We start from the raw sequence: 15,679 nt of genomic DNA on the forward strand, positions 1-15,679 counted from the left end.
CACCAGCGATGTGTCATATCTGTCACCCAAACCTTCTACCAGCACAGGTACACACGCCTTGGTAGGCGACATTAGTGGACAGGCTTTGGGGGCTCAATCTTGTGAGCACCACACATTAGCTGATGCACATCAAGCAGAGACAGAAACACCAAAGAGAGACAGGAGTCGGAAGTCTGCTGGATCCCTGGACACAGCTTGGTCCTGGCCAGATGCCACGTTGGACGATGTGGATCATTTACCATACCTTGGGGGTCTCCTCTCAGTGTGACCAGACAATGATGATGAAATCCAACATCGACTCCAATGCGCCATTGCAGTCTCAGTCTCCAATGGTCTACAGAGCAGCCATAGATCCCACCCTCCCGTATGCATCAGAAACATGGACAATGTACAGCAGATACTTCAGATCCTTGAATAGATATAACCAACGTTGCTGCCTCAAAATCCTGCACATCCACTGGCAGGATAGGTGTTCCAACGTGAGCGGCCTCTCCCAGACCAATCTCCCTGGGATTGAGGCACTGGTCATGCTCATCCAGCTGCGATGGGCCGACCACATTGATCGCATGCCCGACACAAGACTCCCAAAACAAATGCGCTATTCCGAGTTCTGCAATGGCAATCGATCACTAGGTGGGCAAAGGAAACAAGACAAGGGCACTCTGTAAGCCTTCCTAAATAAATGTAACATTCCCCACGACCCGTGGGAATGGATTCACTTAGAACGCACAAACTGAAGAAAAAGCATCCGCGAAGGCGCCAATGACCTCAAGCACCTTGGGGTGGAGCACACGGAGGCCAAGCGTAATCAGCAGGAGAGCGCAGAATCCGACCATCCCACCCACCTCATCAAACACCACCTGCTAAACCTGTGGCAGCCTGCGGATCCAGGATCAGACTTTTCAGCAAGAACCCACCTCCCCAGAGTGGGAGTAAGTCATCCTTGACCCTGAGGGACTGCACAAGAGAGGATCCCAAGGCAGAGCTGAGTCCCAAACAGATACTGAGCCTCTGGACAAGGTTCCCACTGAGTTGATGCAGATGATAGGACACAGCCATGAGATTCAGAAGGGGGTGTCAGCAACATTCCGGTGACTGCAAAGCTGATTAGAGGAGTCCCAAAGGATTCAGGTGCAGGAGATGGTGGCGACAATGCTTGGCACCGGAGCCAATACTGCTAGTGTGGCAACTGCAGTGGAAAACCTGGAACACGATGTCCACGCCTTGAGTGATGATATCCGAGGCAAGTCTCAGCCTGTGATGACCATGGCTGAGAGCCTCAAAATCATGTCCCAGTTGCTGAGGGACATGACCGAGACAGAGATAGACATTGCCAAGGCCTCCAGAGCGTGACCCAGTCACTGAGGAGCATCGGTGAGGGCGTCAACACGATGGTGCAGACAACAGGGGGCTTCCAGGTCTAACAGGGCCAGATGACTCTGAAGTTGTTGGAACTCACTCCTGCTGTCCCTCCATCCCATGGAGTCACCGAGGGCCCTAATGAACACCCTCAGGGAGGAGAAAGTGCTGGAGGTCAATCCGGGGCCTGCACCATGATGGCTACGGCGGTCTCCATTTCTTCTGATTCCCCACTTCCTGACACTGGCACATATCAAAGGCAGCAGGCACACAGGGTGGCACGGTGACACCGGCAAGTCTGCCAGGGCCCTCCGGCTCCAGACCCTCCACGAAGACGTCCACCAAGTGTATCAAAGCCACAGGTTGCGGAAAGCAGCTGGCTGCCTCCACCTCTGATGTGTGTCCTGGGAATGCACCTAGTCGTAGCAGTAGACCAGGGAAGATCAAGAAGAGTGAGGAGGGCTGAGTGGATACTGGTCAGGTCACTGTCTGTAGTTAGGGGCAATGGAAATCTGTCACAGCAAAATGTTCACCATTGAAGAATTTCACACCTAATACATGTGAAGCCTCTGTCACATTAATCTTCACAGTGGGCCTGCCCGCACCCCCAAACTCTGACAAACCCCCACCCGGGCGCAGAGGTCCAAGATCAAAAGCCCCCGATGCCAACCCAGAGGATGCGTGTTTGTGCACTGTCAGCAAGAAAAAAGAAGCCAAACTTTATCAGATCCTGAGGACCAACAGAGCTTTCGTCACAGCAAGTTATCATCTCTCTCCTGCCTTGTATTGACCCTCTGACCATGTTACTCATTTTATCAGGTTTCCTCCGCCTTGGCCTCAGGTCTCCTCAATAGTGCCATCAGCCATGTCCTCAGCGGGTATCCCTTGCTCCCCACAAGCCAACCTGCCATCCTTCTGTGACCCTCGTAGACACTAGGGATCTCCAGATGCCCCAGTTTGTAGCTGTCATAGCTCTGGCTAACAAGCGTGATTCTGAGGCAGTGGTCGCACATAGTTTAAACATTCAGGGAGTGGAATCCTTTCCTGTTAATATAGGGTACTTCCTGATGCTCTGGAGCTCGCAGAGTGACATAAGAACATAAGAACTAGGAGCAGGAGTAGGCCATCTGGCCCCTCGAGCCTGCTCTGCCATTCAATGAGATCATGGCTGATCTTTTGTGTACTCAGCTCCACTTTCTGGCCTGAATCCCATAACCCTTAATCTCTTTATTCTTCATAAAACTATCTATCTTTATCTTAAAAACATTTAATGAAGGAGCCTCAACTGCTTCACTAGGCAAGGAAATCCATAGAGTCACAGCCCTTTGGGTGAAAAAGTTCCTCCTAAACTCAGCCCTAAATCTACTTCCCCTTATTTTGAGGCTATGCCCCCTAGTTCTGCTTTCACCCGCCAGTGGAAACAACCTGCCCACATCTATCCTATCTATTCTCTACATAATTTCATATGTTTCTATAAGATCCCCCCTCATCCTTCTAAATTCCAACGAGTACAGACCCAGCCATCGATCGTCCCCTGGACCTGGGACATCCTGGCGATTGCAGCAAATCCTGCACCTCGGGCATCTTGGTGGGCCTGGTCCAGGTCAAAAGTGATACAGTCTGTGAGGGCCACCAAAGGATGGCAGGTTGTCTTGATGGGTCAGAGGGCATGTCTGGGCATCTCACACAGAAATGAAGGGGTTGTGTTGGTTGGTGCCAGGGGGTTCTGAGAAACAAGGTTGAAGATCGGAGGGTTCCCCTCCTCTGATTCACAGCATCGAGAAGCCTGGCCAGGTCAACATCCCAAAAGCAAGGAGCAAGTCTACGTGCTGCCATGCTTGTATGTTGACTGGGAGTGAGTGGTGAGGGAGCGCTCAAAAGCAGCTCCCCCTTGTTAGCAACGAGTGGATGAGGCGCGAGCCAGGTGAATAAGACGGCGAAGGAGGCAGGCATGGAAAGATTCACGTGGGGGCTCATCTTTGGAACTAAGTGTGGGTGAATACAGGACGCAATATTGGTATTGCTGCCGATGCAAAAGACCCTGTTAAACCCAGTCAAAATGACACTTGGAAATATTTTGATTGAATCGCGCCCTTAGCCAAACAGCTTTAAAGTAAATGTATTTGGGTAAAACTATGTCATGTTCTGTGGCTGGTGTGTTTCTGGACAAACTCACCTCTGCTGGAATCCAGAGCATATAATTCCCGGGTTTCCAAATCACTCAACGATTTTGAAAGATCAACCTTTTCCCTTCTGATGTTGTCTTTCAGGAGCACAAGATGATCTGAATTGAAGTCACACTTTTCACATATAACTGGCAGCAGATCACGCAAAGGCACAAGAGGATTGACTCGTACCACAGTTTTTTGTGTCCTGAGGAAATTCACGACCAACCTCACAGTTTTCTGCAATAGTCAAAGGGTTCACATTAAGAATCAAGTCAAGTAATAACAATATGTCCACCAGAATGGATAAATTCTTCATTTATTCACTTTTCATTTTGCAAACCATTTTATTGGCATAAAACACATGAATGAGATCTTCAAGTGTTTGGCATGTAGAACAAAGTAAAAGTACACAGGTGTAAGTCGGGACAAGAGGCAGAAATCATGGATCAATATATTTTATCCATCAATTTGATGAATAAAGGAGCATCTACCGGTCTCCCCAGGGAGACCCCAGCTGGGCACCAATTAGTACTGGTCCAGGAAAACATGGACCAGGAGGAACGACAACCGAGGGATCACCCAGGCCATTGGAAGCCCCTTGGTAGGGCAGGGACAGGGTAGATGATATCCTGGCTCAAGCCCTGGCACTGAGCATCTTGGCCCTGTAGGGCTGGCAGCTTGGTGTTGCCACCAAGGTGCCCAGTGGTACTGCCAGGCTGGCAGGAGAATGCCAGGGTGTCTGGGTGGCACTGCCAAGGGTCAGAGCCTGAGGGAGGCCATGTCAATGGAAGGAGAGATGAGGGGGTGTATGAAGAGTGGGAGGGGGTGACGGCGAGTGTGAGGAGGCCTCCAGAAGAGTGGTGGTCCTGAAAGGTGGGGTGGGGGGGGGGGGGGGGGGGGGGGGGAGAGGCGTGGGAAAGCCTGAAAAGGGGGGAGACCCTCAGTGACCCATGGTGTGGTGTCCTCACTTGGGGAAGTGTGAGGTAGTGCCCATGTGTATGGGGGAGTGACATTACCCACGGACGAGGGGTGTGGGGCACCCTCAAGCTCATTAGAGATAGGGGCATCCTTTCAAAATGGTGGCCTGATCTTTGAGGAGTCGATCTGGCCAGCAGGGTTCAGCACCCTAGTGATGGAAAAAAATCCTAAGGCTGCGATCTAGTGGAAATGATTTTGGGCGGCATTCACCGGTCTCCAATGTCAATTTTATAATCGGCGATCACGCGGAGAATCCCTTTTTACGCTGAAGTCGGGGGTGATGCCTGTTTTACGCAGGTTTTGTATGCCCTACACCCCCCCGAAATGGCGTAATCGCATCGCACGGCGTTGGAATAGCGTTAGCGGGTCACCTGAAAGCCCTCCCCCGATGCTCCGCCAACGATAGACCAAGTTCCCGGCCGCACGGGGGACATGTGGTATCAGCGGTTGGAATCCCATCATGGCGGCTCGGACTGTGTCAAGCGGCTTAACAGTTGGCCGGGAGCCGTGCTGGTGGCGGGGGGCTGCAGGAAGGCTCGCGGAACTGGCGGGTGTGGGCATGGATTGGCCGGGGGGCACTATCACACAGGCTGGGTCCGCGCACGGCCGATACCATGTTTTACTGGGTGGCCACTTCAGGTCGTCGCAGTGCGTTTGGGGAATGAAGTGTGTATATGCGGCTGCAGCTTGTCAGCCTCCCGAGTGTTAATCGCGAACCCGGCAACATCTCTCATTGGAATCGACTGTGCTCCACGTGGAGCAGGTGCTAGCCCCTTAACAGTCGCTGAATTGGTCCAGGTGCGGTGCCAGTTTTGCTGACGTGGAAGTCCACAAATCCTGCCCCAGCTTCAACACTTAGTCTCAGAAATGGAGAATCCAGTGGATTGTTTGCTAACCTTTCATACCTTCTTCACCACAATGCTGCGCATTATTGTGAAAATGTTGATAAATTGGGATAAACGTTTAAATAAGAATTACGTACAGTTAGCACAGTAAATTCAATGAGCATCGCATTTTGGGTGCATAGAATCATGCTGCTAATGATAAGCCACAATTAACATTAAATGTTTTTTTTAAATTAAGTACAACAATGCTTCTGATTTGTTACCTACTTCAGGCACTACAGGTGGGGGTCTTCTTGGCTTCTCCTCAATAACTTTCTGCTTTATGAACACTTTGTCTATCTCCAAAACTCCGACTGCGGTGTTTGGCTTGAAGCCTAATGGTTTGTGTGTCTCTTTGGATTGCAGTTCAAGAGTATGATGAGTTGGATTTAAATGATATTGGCTGCACAAATCAATCAGTAGATCCATCGCTGCTTTACTGTAATGGAAAATTAAATCCCATTAAAATTAAATATTACATATTCAAAGATGCAAGTTTCCAGAGCAAATCCAAGATTGTTAAAGGAAAACTAAATGGTTACTGGAACATTTTGTTAATAAATTCACCCTCCTGGGTGAGTTTGTTACTGGTCATTAAAAGTTTAATTTTTAATTGAATAACATTTCTAACTTGAGTTTCCATAGATTGCTTCTCCCATTTAGTAGTATCAGTCACCCCTGTAAGCATTTTGCCCATATTACCTTCAAGAGAGCTGACTCATCTTGCTCTACGTTTACTTGCAGGGTGAATAAATCTGGGAGGGGGGGGGGGGGGGGGAACGACGACAATAAAACCATCTAGCGACCAGAAATGGATAATTGGACCTTCAATGTGTTCTTGTTTAATTTGTTCAAATGTGGGTTGGAGCTTAGTTTCAATTGTATATGGTCTTATTCCACAGTGAAATGAAACATACAAAACAGCATGTATGACCAGAGTTGTTCAGCTCAATTGATTCAATTTGTTTGATGTAACAATATTAAAGTCGTGAATCAAAACAATGCTCCTGCATTCTGTTTTAGATTCCAAGGGCAGTGCCTCTTCTTTCTTTGGTTTCCTGTCTGTTGTAAGTTTTTGCTGTCTGACTGCCTTTGCAGTCTCATTTCCAAAAGCAAGGCCTTGTCTCTTAATCCTCACTGCAGATTCAGCTTTAAGTCAAACCTGACAATCCATAACCTCTGCCCAGCATGCACTTCAGCAACCAACCTTGGCAATGACCCCTTTGGAGTTCAGATGAATAAGGTTGTCACAGCATAGAGTGTGAGCAGTTGCTGAAATGTCAAATCATATTTCATTGTTGGTGGTCTGCCAGTTTCGACATCCTATCCGTGGGGGGAGGGGGAATAGTATATACACCTCAGAACACTTTTTCTCTGAGTTTAACCCCTTTACAGCAAACTTTAACATAAAAGCACTTTTTAAGATGAGGCTCAATTTGATCCTTTCCATGAAAAAGTCACAACATTTAGAAACGTATTTCAAGTGCTCATTCATTGTGGAATTATACTAATTGAGCACATATGAAGCATGGAACAACAAACTAAGAAAATATAATTAAACAAGCACACACAAATATTTAGCAAACCTTGATAAGCCAATTAACATTGTAAAACTTGCAATTTTTGTTGTAGAAATGAAAATGAAAATCGCTTATTGTCACGAGTAGGCTTCAAATGAAGTTACTGTGAAAAGCCCCTAGTCGCCACATTCCGGCGCCTGTTCGGGGAGGCTGTTATGGAAATCGAACCGTGCTGCTGGCCTGCTTTCAAAGCCAGCGATTTAGCTGTGTGCTAAACAGATGGAGGCAAAAACTCCATGAGAGGCCAGGTTGACAGGGTACAACCCACTTTATTCCATACTAGTCATAATAATCACTTCTCTCCACTCCCTGAAGGGCCTCCTTCCCTGAACTGCTTCCAGGTTGGAGTTTATATCTGTGGGTAGCTCCTCCAATCAGCAGGAAGTTCTGTCCCCTAGTCACCTGAGTAGCTCATACTTTGAGCTGCAGGAGGGGAATATTTCTCTAAGCTCGTGCCGCTTCTGGCTGTAACCCTGCTTTCGGACCTGGTGTATTATACTGTATGCTGGCTGCCTTTTTCAGACTTTGAAACCTGGACTACAGCAAAAGAGAATGGTGATACGACCTCCTGTTGAATGGAGGGCAAGAAAAACATGTCGCTACTGCCAGTTGCTTGCAAGGGAGAGGGTGAGGAGAGCTTGCAGCTGCCATACCTGGGACTCGTACTTGATACTGGCTGCCTTCGTGTTTATCGGTCGAGAGTGGAACACTGGTCGGATTTTGGTTGGCCCGCTGTCAGGCTGAAAGAGGCGGAAGAGTGGCTCACTTTATAGATGGTGTCCGAAGACCGGAAGCCGGAACTGTGAGAGCAGCAGGACAGTGGCGCAATTGACTATGTGTACTGCTTGTACTGATGTTGATTTTGTTTTATTGTTGGGAGATTGTATGGTAATTATTGTATTTTTGTTGTGTTTCTTTTGTGCCTAGCGGCTTGGTGCTCGCCAGCTGTGGCCCTCCTGATTCTGTGCATTGGAGGTTGAGGGGGCCCGCCTGGTGCGAGTGAGGGGGAGGGGTGGGGGCACTGGGGAACGTGTGGTGGATTGAGTGCTGGCGACTTTGTCTTCTACTCTGTTGTTTGTTGGGTTTCTTGTGGTTGCTCTGTATTTTGTCTTTTTTTTGCAAAGGGAGTTCTCTCTCTTCCGCCAAGCCCTGTATTGGTGTGTCCTTTTTTAGTGATCTGCGCTGCTCATTTGGATGCCTTTCCAACGATTTGAGGCTGCTGTCACGGCACAGTATTGGTGTGTCCTTTTATGATTGTCTGTGCTGCTTTTATGGGCACCTATCCACCGATGTGGGTCTACCGTTGGGGCAGGGTGGTTGTGGTGGGTATGTGCTGGCTTGGAAGCTGGTGGTTTGGGGTTTTCTTTGTGTCTTGTAAATACTTTTAGTATACTAGTGATTTCCATGACTGTTTTTAGCATGTTGCTGATTCTTTTGTATTCTTGAGTTGTCAATAAAGTTAAAATATTTGTGGGAGGGGAAGCAGATGCTATACAAGCTCTGTCTCGGTAAGGGGTCGAAATGATTTTCTTCTATTTTAATACCACAATGAAATCTGATTCAAATAATCATTGTTCAAATTTCACAACACAATCCTAAAAAAACCTGGACAGACCGCAGTGAAACTTTAAGCAAATAACATAATATCCATTATTTGTCTTCGGCCACTCTTACCCCTGGATAATATCCATCCAAAATACAGTTCCAGTTTCCAACTTGGAGCGTATTTTTTACTAGAAGCCTCACTACAGTTTTCTTGTCCTCGAGTTGGATCAAGGTTGTTAAGAGAGTTGGAGTTGCATCATTTACCTCAATGAAGTATTGACAACTGTCACTTTCCGTAAAAAACATTTTTAAAAAAATGACATCAGTCATCTTGGAATTTTTCGTCCATAAATAAAATTAAGAACCATTGTAATGAACTCTAATTGGCTTTATTGGTTGGCCAATTGGAGTATGAGCTCCCTCAATGATAGCTCATTGAGGGGGCCCATATAAGCACCTGTGTAGGCTTTGTGAGCCAGTCTTAAGTTGACTGGACTGCTAGCAGCACTGTTTGTAGCTGCTCCTGTAATATCGTTATTGTAAATAAATATGTGGTGACGGAACTCCTGCCTCCCATGGATTACTACAACCATGAATGAGAAATTCTGATTATTAGCACTTTTTGTTGGGCACCAGGAGTGACAGAGAGCTCTAAATGGACTTCCATTGTGCCTGCATACACGTGGGCCAAATCATGTCAGGCATCTTTTTGGTGATTTTGTTAGTATGTGCGAAGCTGATTTGACACCAGCACTGTCATATTGTAGTTCAATACTCCAGCTAACGCTCTCACTTAAACTCGCACAGCTGAACACTGATGCAGCAATATGTAGCCTCTCCACCAGTTCTATTTCAAGGGATCATCAATTACTTGCAGGTTAGTTACTGGTTGATCTTTTCTAGCTTTTAGAATAATTCTACAAATCTATGGTGCTTGATATAGTTGTTTCAAGTTGCATAAGTCTACAGTGTGTCAGCTGCTGAGGATCTTTGTTCTGACTTCAAGCATCTGTACAAACCAGTTGCACCCATGGGTACGTGAGTAGGAAGGCCGAGCTGCTGGAATAGTGGGGAGGAGGATGGAACAGAGGTCTCTCAACAGGAGGCCCTGTCCAGTTGGGGAATTCAGAGAGCAATTTCCAGGGCCAAAGACAAAAAGGTCTGAAAATTAGTAGCCACAGCCAAGAATGTCTTATTTGTGATAAGGCAATATTCAATTCAAGTATGTTTATGATTTGCAGTGAAATGCAAATGTTTCCAGGCCACTTCAAATGTATAGAATTATTAAACTTCAAGTGGGTAGGAACACTAGTTTTCCCTTTGTTTACCTTCTATCATTATCAAGTCTGTGGGCCAATGCATTTACATCAAATCTGAAAAGTGACCTAAGCATTTCATCATTTAAAGCAGTTAGTGCACATGGTGCAGGCTGAAGTCCATATCAATAACAAATCATGGCCTTGCTAGATTATTCTAGTGCTTGGCAAGATATTTTTCAGTGTGACCCCATTTTAACTCATCATCACCTTCTCAAGAACAATTAGGGATGGACAACAAAGTCTGACCTTGCCATTGACACCCACATCCCCCGAACGAATATATAATTTACTCTTGAAACTCAACATTACCCCAAAAGCCAGCAAAAACAAAACAGCAATACAGCAGTAGTGACATTTTGTTTGTTATTATTAAAGTTTGCAAATTTTACATAGTACATCATGTAAATATGCAAATCTGATGGAAAAACATTCTTATTTTATGTAGTCGTTGAAGTTTCAGCCACACTCTCCATATTCAATGAAGACTCAGTAAAGCCCCACTCCCCCTTACACACACATTGTAATCAGATTCTCTCCCACCACCACACACAAACACTCCTCTTTCCACCCCACCTCATTCATTCATAGCTCCCCCCACTCAGTCACTAATGTCCTCTGTTCCCCACTCAGCACCACTCACACATTCATAAACTCCCTCCTAACTCAGCCTCCCCATTATGTCCTCCCTCCCCATAGAATCCCACTATAATCTCTGCTTCGTTCTCCACCATCCCCATACCTGGATTTTGTAGTATAAAGGGTTAATAGCAAATCTGCTGATAGCTAGAGTGCATCATCAGTGATGCCAGATGAAATGTGAAAGTCTATGAACTGCCCTCTGAAATGGTCTCTCGAGCCATTCAGTTCAGGGGCAATTAGGGATGGGCAACAAATGCTGTCCTAGCCAGCTATGCCCACATGACATGAAATAATTGTTTTAAATGTCAGATCAGATGCAGCTGGAACCTGAGGGAAGTTGATTCTAATGGAGTGCTGTTAAAGTCTGCTTCTGTGAATCGTCTAAAATAGTGACTAAATGTTCGCTAGTTTCCAACAGCATGGTTTGCATTAGCTCGGATGTGGCGACCCTGGTGACCTACAGCTCCCCGGACCAGGAATACCTGACCGTGAAGTGCCGCCTGTACTACCTTCCACGTGAGTTCACTTCAGCCATTATAGAACATAGAACGATACAGCGCAGTACAGGCCCTTCGGCCCTCGATGTTGCACCGACATGGAAAAAAATCTAAAGGCCATCTAACCTACACTATGCCCTTATCATCCATATGCTTATCCAATAAATTTTTAAATGCCCTCAATGTTGGCGAGTTCACTACTGTTGCAGGTAGGGCATTCCACGGCCTCACCACTCTTTGCGTAAAAAACCAAATTTTATCACAGCGGTCTACATCCCACCCCAGGCAGAAGTTAAGAAGGCACTGGACGAACTGTACAGTCATAAACAACAATGAAACAGAACACCCGGAGGCCTTGTTCATCATGTCCGGGGACTTCAACAAGGCCAACCTCAGGTGTGTACTGCTAAACTTCCACCAACACATCTGTCCCACGAGGAGTGCTGACACTCTCAACCACTGCTACACAAAAAGGCCGTGCAGGTGCTGGTCTGAGGCAACAGTGACTGCTTGGAATCAGTGGATTGATCAAACTAAAAAAGTAGGACACCACCATCACAGACTTTATCAGCAAATGTGCAGATGACTGCATGCCAAAGAAAATAGTACGTAACTTCCCCAACCGGAAATCGTGGCTTATTGATTCCCTACTGAAGGCCAGGTCTGAGGCATTCAAGTCAGACAACCCTGACCTGGACAAGAAATCCAGGTATGATCTCCACAAAGGTATCAGGGATGACAAGAGACAATATCAGACCAAGCTAGAATCCAGACTAGCATTACAGACTCTGGGCAGTTGTGGTAAGGCTTGAACAACATAACGGGCTACAAAGCAAAGCCAAGCAGAATCTCCTGCAGCAGCACATCCATCCCATATGAACTCAAAGCTTCAAACAACTGTCGACTTCCCCAGCAGCCCTGGACACATCCACACCCACCGTCACAACTTCCAACGTCAGATCGGCCTTCTAGAAAGTGAACCCTCGGAAGGCAACCAGCCTGGTTGGGGTCCCTGGTCATGCACTCAGATCCTGCGCGGCCCAGCTGGCAGATGTGATCACAGACATCTTCAGCCTTTCCCTACTCCATTCTGAGGTCTCCACCTGTTTCAAGAAGATGACCATCATACCGGTGCCAAAGAAGAACCAGGCAATGTGCCTTAAAGACTATCGTCCAGTGGACTTTACATCGATCGGAATGAAGTGCTTCGGGAGGGTTGGTCATGAAGCACACCAATTCCATATTCCCAGAATGCCCAGATCCACTGATATTCGCAGACCACCACAACCGGTCCACAGCTGACACCATCTCCCTGGCCCTACACTCATCTCGAAAGCATCTCGACAACAAAGACTCCTGCATCAGAATCCTATTTGTTAACTACAGCTCCGCCTTCAGCACCATAATCCCAGCCAAGCTCATATCAAAGCTCCAAAACTTAGGACTTGGATCTTCACTCTGCAACTAGATCCTCGAATTTCTGACCCACAGACCAGAATAATAAGGCTAGTAAGAATAAACAACACCTCGTCCACGATAGTCCTCAATACCAGCCGCCCAGCAAGGTTGCGTACTTAGCCCCCTACTGTACTCCCAATACACACATAACTGCGTGACAAAATTTGGCTCCAACTCCATCTACAGGTTTGCTGACAACACAACCATAGTACGTCGGATCTCGAACAACGATGAGTCAGAATACAAGAGGGATATGGAGAACCTAATGGAGTAGTTTAATGACAACAATCTCTCCCTCAATGTCAGCAAAACTAAAGAGATGGTTATTGACTTCAGGATACAAAATACTGTATATACCCCTGTCTGCATCAACGGGGCCGAGGTAAAGATGGTTGACAGCTTCAAATTCCGAGGAGTGCACATCACCAAAAATCTGTCCTGGTCCACCCACGTCGATGCTACGACTAAGAAAGCACAACAGCGCCTATATTTCCTCAGGAAACTACGGAAATTTGGCATGTCCACACTGACCCTTAGCAGCTTTTACAGGTGCACCATAGAAAGCATCTTATATGGCTGCGTCACAGCCTGGTATGGCAACTGCTCGGCTCAAGACTGCAAGAAACTACATGAAGGTGTGAACACCACCTGTCCATCACATGAACCCGCCTCCCATCCACTGACTCTGTCTACACCTCCCGCTGCCTTGGGAAAGCAGGCAGCATAATCAAAGACCGCTCCCACCCGGCTTACTCCACTTCCAACTTCTTCCATCGGGCAGGTATACAAAAGTCTAAGAACACACACCAAGAGATTCAAAAACAGCTTCCTGAGCCCAATCATGTAATAATGGTTTACTTCCTCCCCGGCGGGGAATTGGACCCTGGTCTCCCGCGTGACAGGCGGGGATACTGACCACTATACTATTGAGGAAGTGACTCCTGAGCCCAATCATGATAATACATTGTGGCAGCGGTCTGCAAAATATTTATTGAGGACTCCAGTCAATGCTGATGAAGGGAAGAAAAGTGAAGGCAATCTTGCGAACAGATCAGACGAGAGAAACGCTTGCAGCAGCAATCAGGGCAACTAATGGCTACTGGAGTTCCACAACAGCTAACGGGAAGTGCACAGACTATGGAGAAAGTCTTACCTCTGCCCAAGCCCCTGGACATCGTGGAGGGCCTCAACCCCATAAAGCTACAGCAATCTATGTATACACTTAATTAATTCTTCCTTCACTGTTCCAATTCAAAAACAAAATCCAATAAACATTAAAACCCTTTTCAAGGGTGTGGCCCAGCACTCTGCATTCTCACTTGAATAAGACTGGCTTTCCCTGAGATTCTGACCCCGTCTCACCAGCAGGTTTAAACCCATCCAGAAAGCAAACTATATCTTTTATGTTACCAATGCAGGTAGCTATAATCAATGGGTTTTTACTGGGACAGTTTTTTAAAGAAATGAAAATAGAGAGTGACAGGTCAAAACACGACTTTCTCTTGTCTGTAACCCACAGCACTCAATCTGAAAATGAAACTAAAACAAAACCTCACAGCCACAGCTCAGCTCCACGCACAAAATGACATAACTGAAGCCATCTGATAAGATAAAAAACCTTTCTTAAACGGTGTTATGGGCCAGGGTTTAGAGAACCCCAAATTGTATCATGGAGTTCACCTGACCCACGACTTTTACTAGATTGTGGTGTGGGGAGCACACAACCCCTCTACATGTGTGGTACAGCAGAGATCGAAAAGTATTTTTTAAAGCAAAACAATGTTTATTCTGTGAACTCAAGTTAACCTTTTTAAAACATACAGTGAACGTCTCAGCAACCATTAATTCAAGTACAACCCCCAAAGAATACAACACTAAGTAATCCTTAAACTTTCCTTTTAACATCCATAAGACATTAAAAAAAACATTTTAACAGAAGCACATCAGGTTTAAATTCACTACTGAGGACAGGCATCACTCTGAATTCACCAAATGATCAAGAGATAGTCTTTACATGGCAGAGAGAACAGCATTACACCTTCTTTGCCTGGCTGAAGCTCCAACACTTTAAAATGAAACCAAGAAACACAGACACACCCAAGCTTTTCTCAAAGTGAAACTAAAAGCTGACAGACAGCCCAGCTCCACCCCCACTCTGACACCACTACAGTAACTTGAGCAGACAAACATTTCTTAAAGAGTCATTCTCATGACAAGGGGCACTCCCATGACAGTAGTCTTTAGCACGTAAACTTATTTCCAAATATACAGTAAATGGTACAAGCTAGGAGATGTCTGAATACCGCTCTGCCCAACAATAAACTGACCCTGGGTGTGGGTCATAAGCTCTTTTACATCACTGTGTCAGCAGTACTGTACTCAGTCTCATGTTAACCCTATATGTACCAGATCCTTAGACTACACCTCAACAAGGCCTTTCCCAAACTATTTTAAAATGATTGTAGTTGACCTTTTATCTTAAATTATGATCATACATTTACATTGTCATTACTACATCATCTCCCTCCTTCAAGTCCTTGAAGATTCAGGCCAGCTGGAGGCCTTGTAACCTGTCCATATGTCATTTTCACTATTGTCAGAGGTGTGTTGGGCTCTATTGCTGATGGTTCTTTCTGTAGATTTCGAGGTTGTTTGGGCATTTATGCATGTTCCTTGATATCTCACCACTGAACAATGGGGACAGGCAGTCCAGGGATGGGTTGGAGACTCCTCCTGTTCCTCTTGATTGTGCCCTCTGCAGTGCCAACCAGTTAGGAACAAGGTTGATTCTTGACCTTTCTAACGGTGGTTGGTACCTTCTTTCTTTCTCACTCATTCAAGATCATTAATCCAGATCTTGTCAGCTTTCTGCAGGTAGATTCCTCATTTGTTTCTAGTGAATCTGTTGGGAGATTACTTATCGTCACTGGCAGGTGTCTCCTTCTCAGTTTTTTGGGAGTACACTTCCAGTTGTTCAATGAGATTGACAGCTTTTTGTCAGGGTGCCCACTGTAGCCCCAGAAACTGTGTCACTTGCTGTCTGTTTTTTTACCCTGGGCGTACACCTTCTCATAGGTGAACCTCATGACGCACAGGTGAAACCTCTAGATTCTGGGAGGCATCTTTGTTAGCTCCTTCTCATCCAATAAGGAGACTAGTGGCTTGTGGTCCATTTCAATTGTAACCATGAGGCTGATAACATAATCTGAAAATTTGCCGCATGCCCACGTGACTGCAAGGGCTTCCTTTTCT

General features: G+C 46.3%; 1 protein-coding gene across 10 annotated transcripts in view; it reads right to left on the reverse strand.

The window, feature by feature from the left end:
• cobl (cordon-bleu WH2 repeat protein) overlaps positions 1-15,679 on the reverse strand; it is a 509,208-nt gene that overhangs the window by 272,836 nt on the left and 220,693 nt on the right. For all 10 annotated transcript variants that reach the window (XM_038797758.1, XM_038797757.1, XM_038797756.1 and 7 more), the window contains 2 exons: positions 5,618-5,828; positions 3,536-3,764 (listed from right to left, as the gene is read on the reverse strand). In XM_038797758.1, coding sequence (XP_038653686.1) covers positions 3,536-3,764; positions 5,618-5,828 — 440 coding nt within the window. The remainder of the gene's footprint in view (positions 1-3,535; positions 3,765-5,617; positions 5,829-15,679) is intronic.

Source organism: Scyliorhinus canicula, chromosome 5, assembly GCF_902713615.1.
Source record: "Scyliorhinus canicula chromosome 5, sScyCan1.1, whole genome shotgun sequence".
NCBI lineage: Eukaryota > Metazoa > Chordata > Chondrichthyes > Carcharhiniformes > Scyliorhinidae > Scyliorhinus > Scyliorhinus canicula.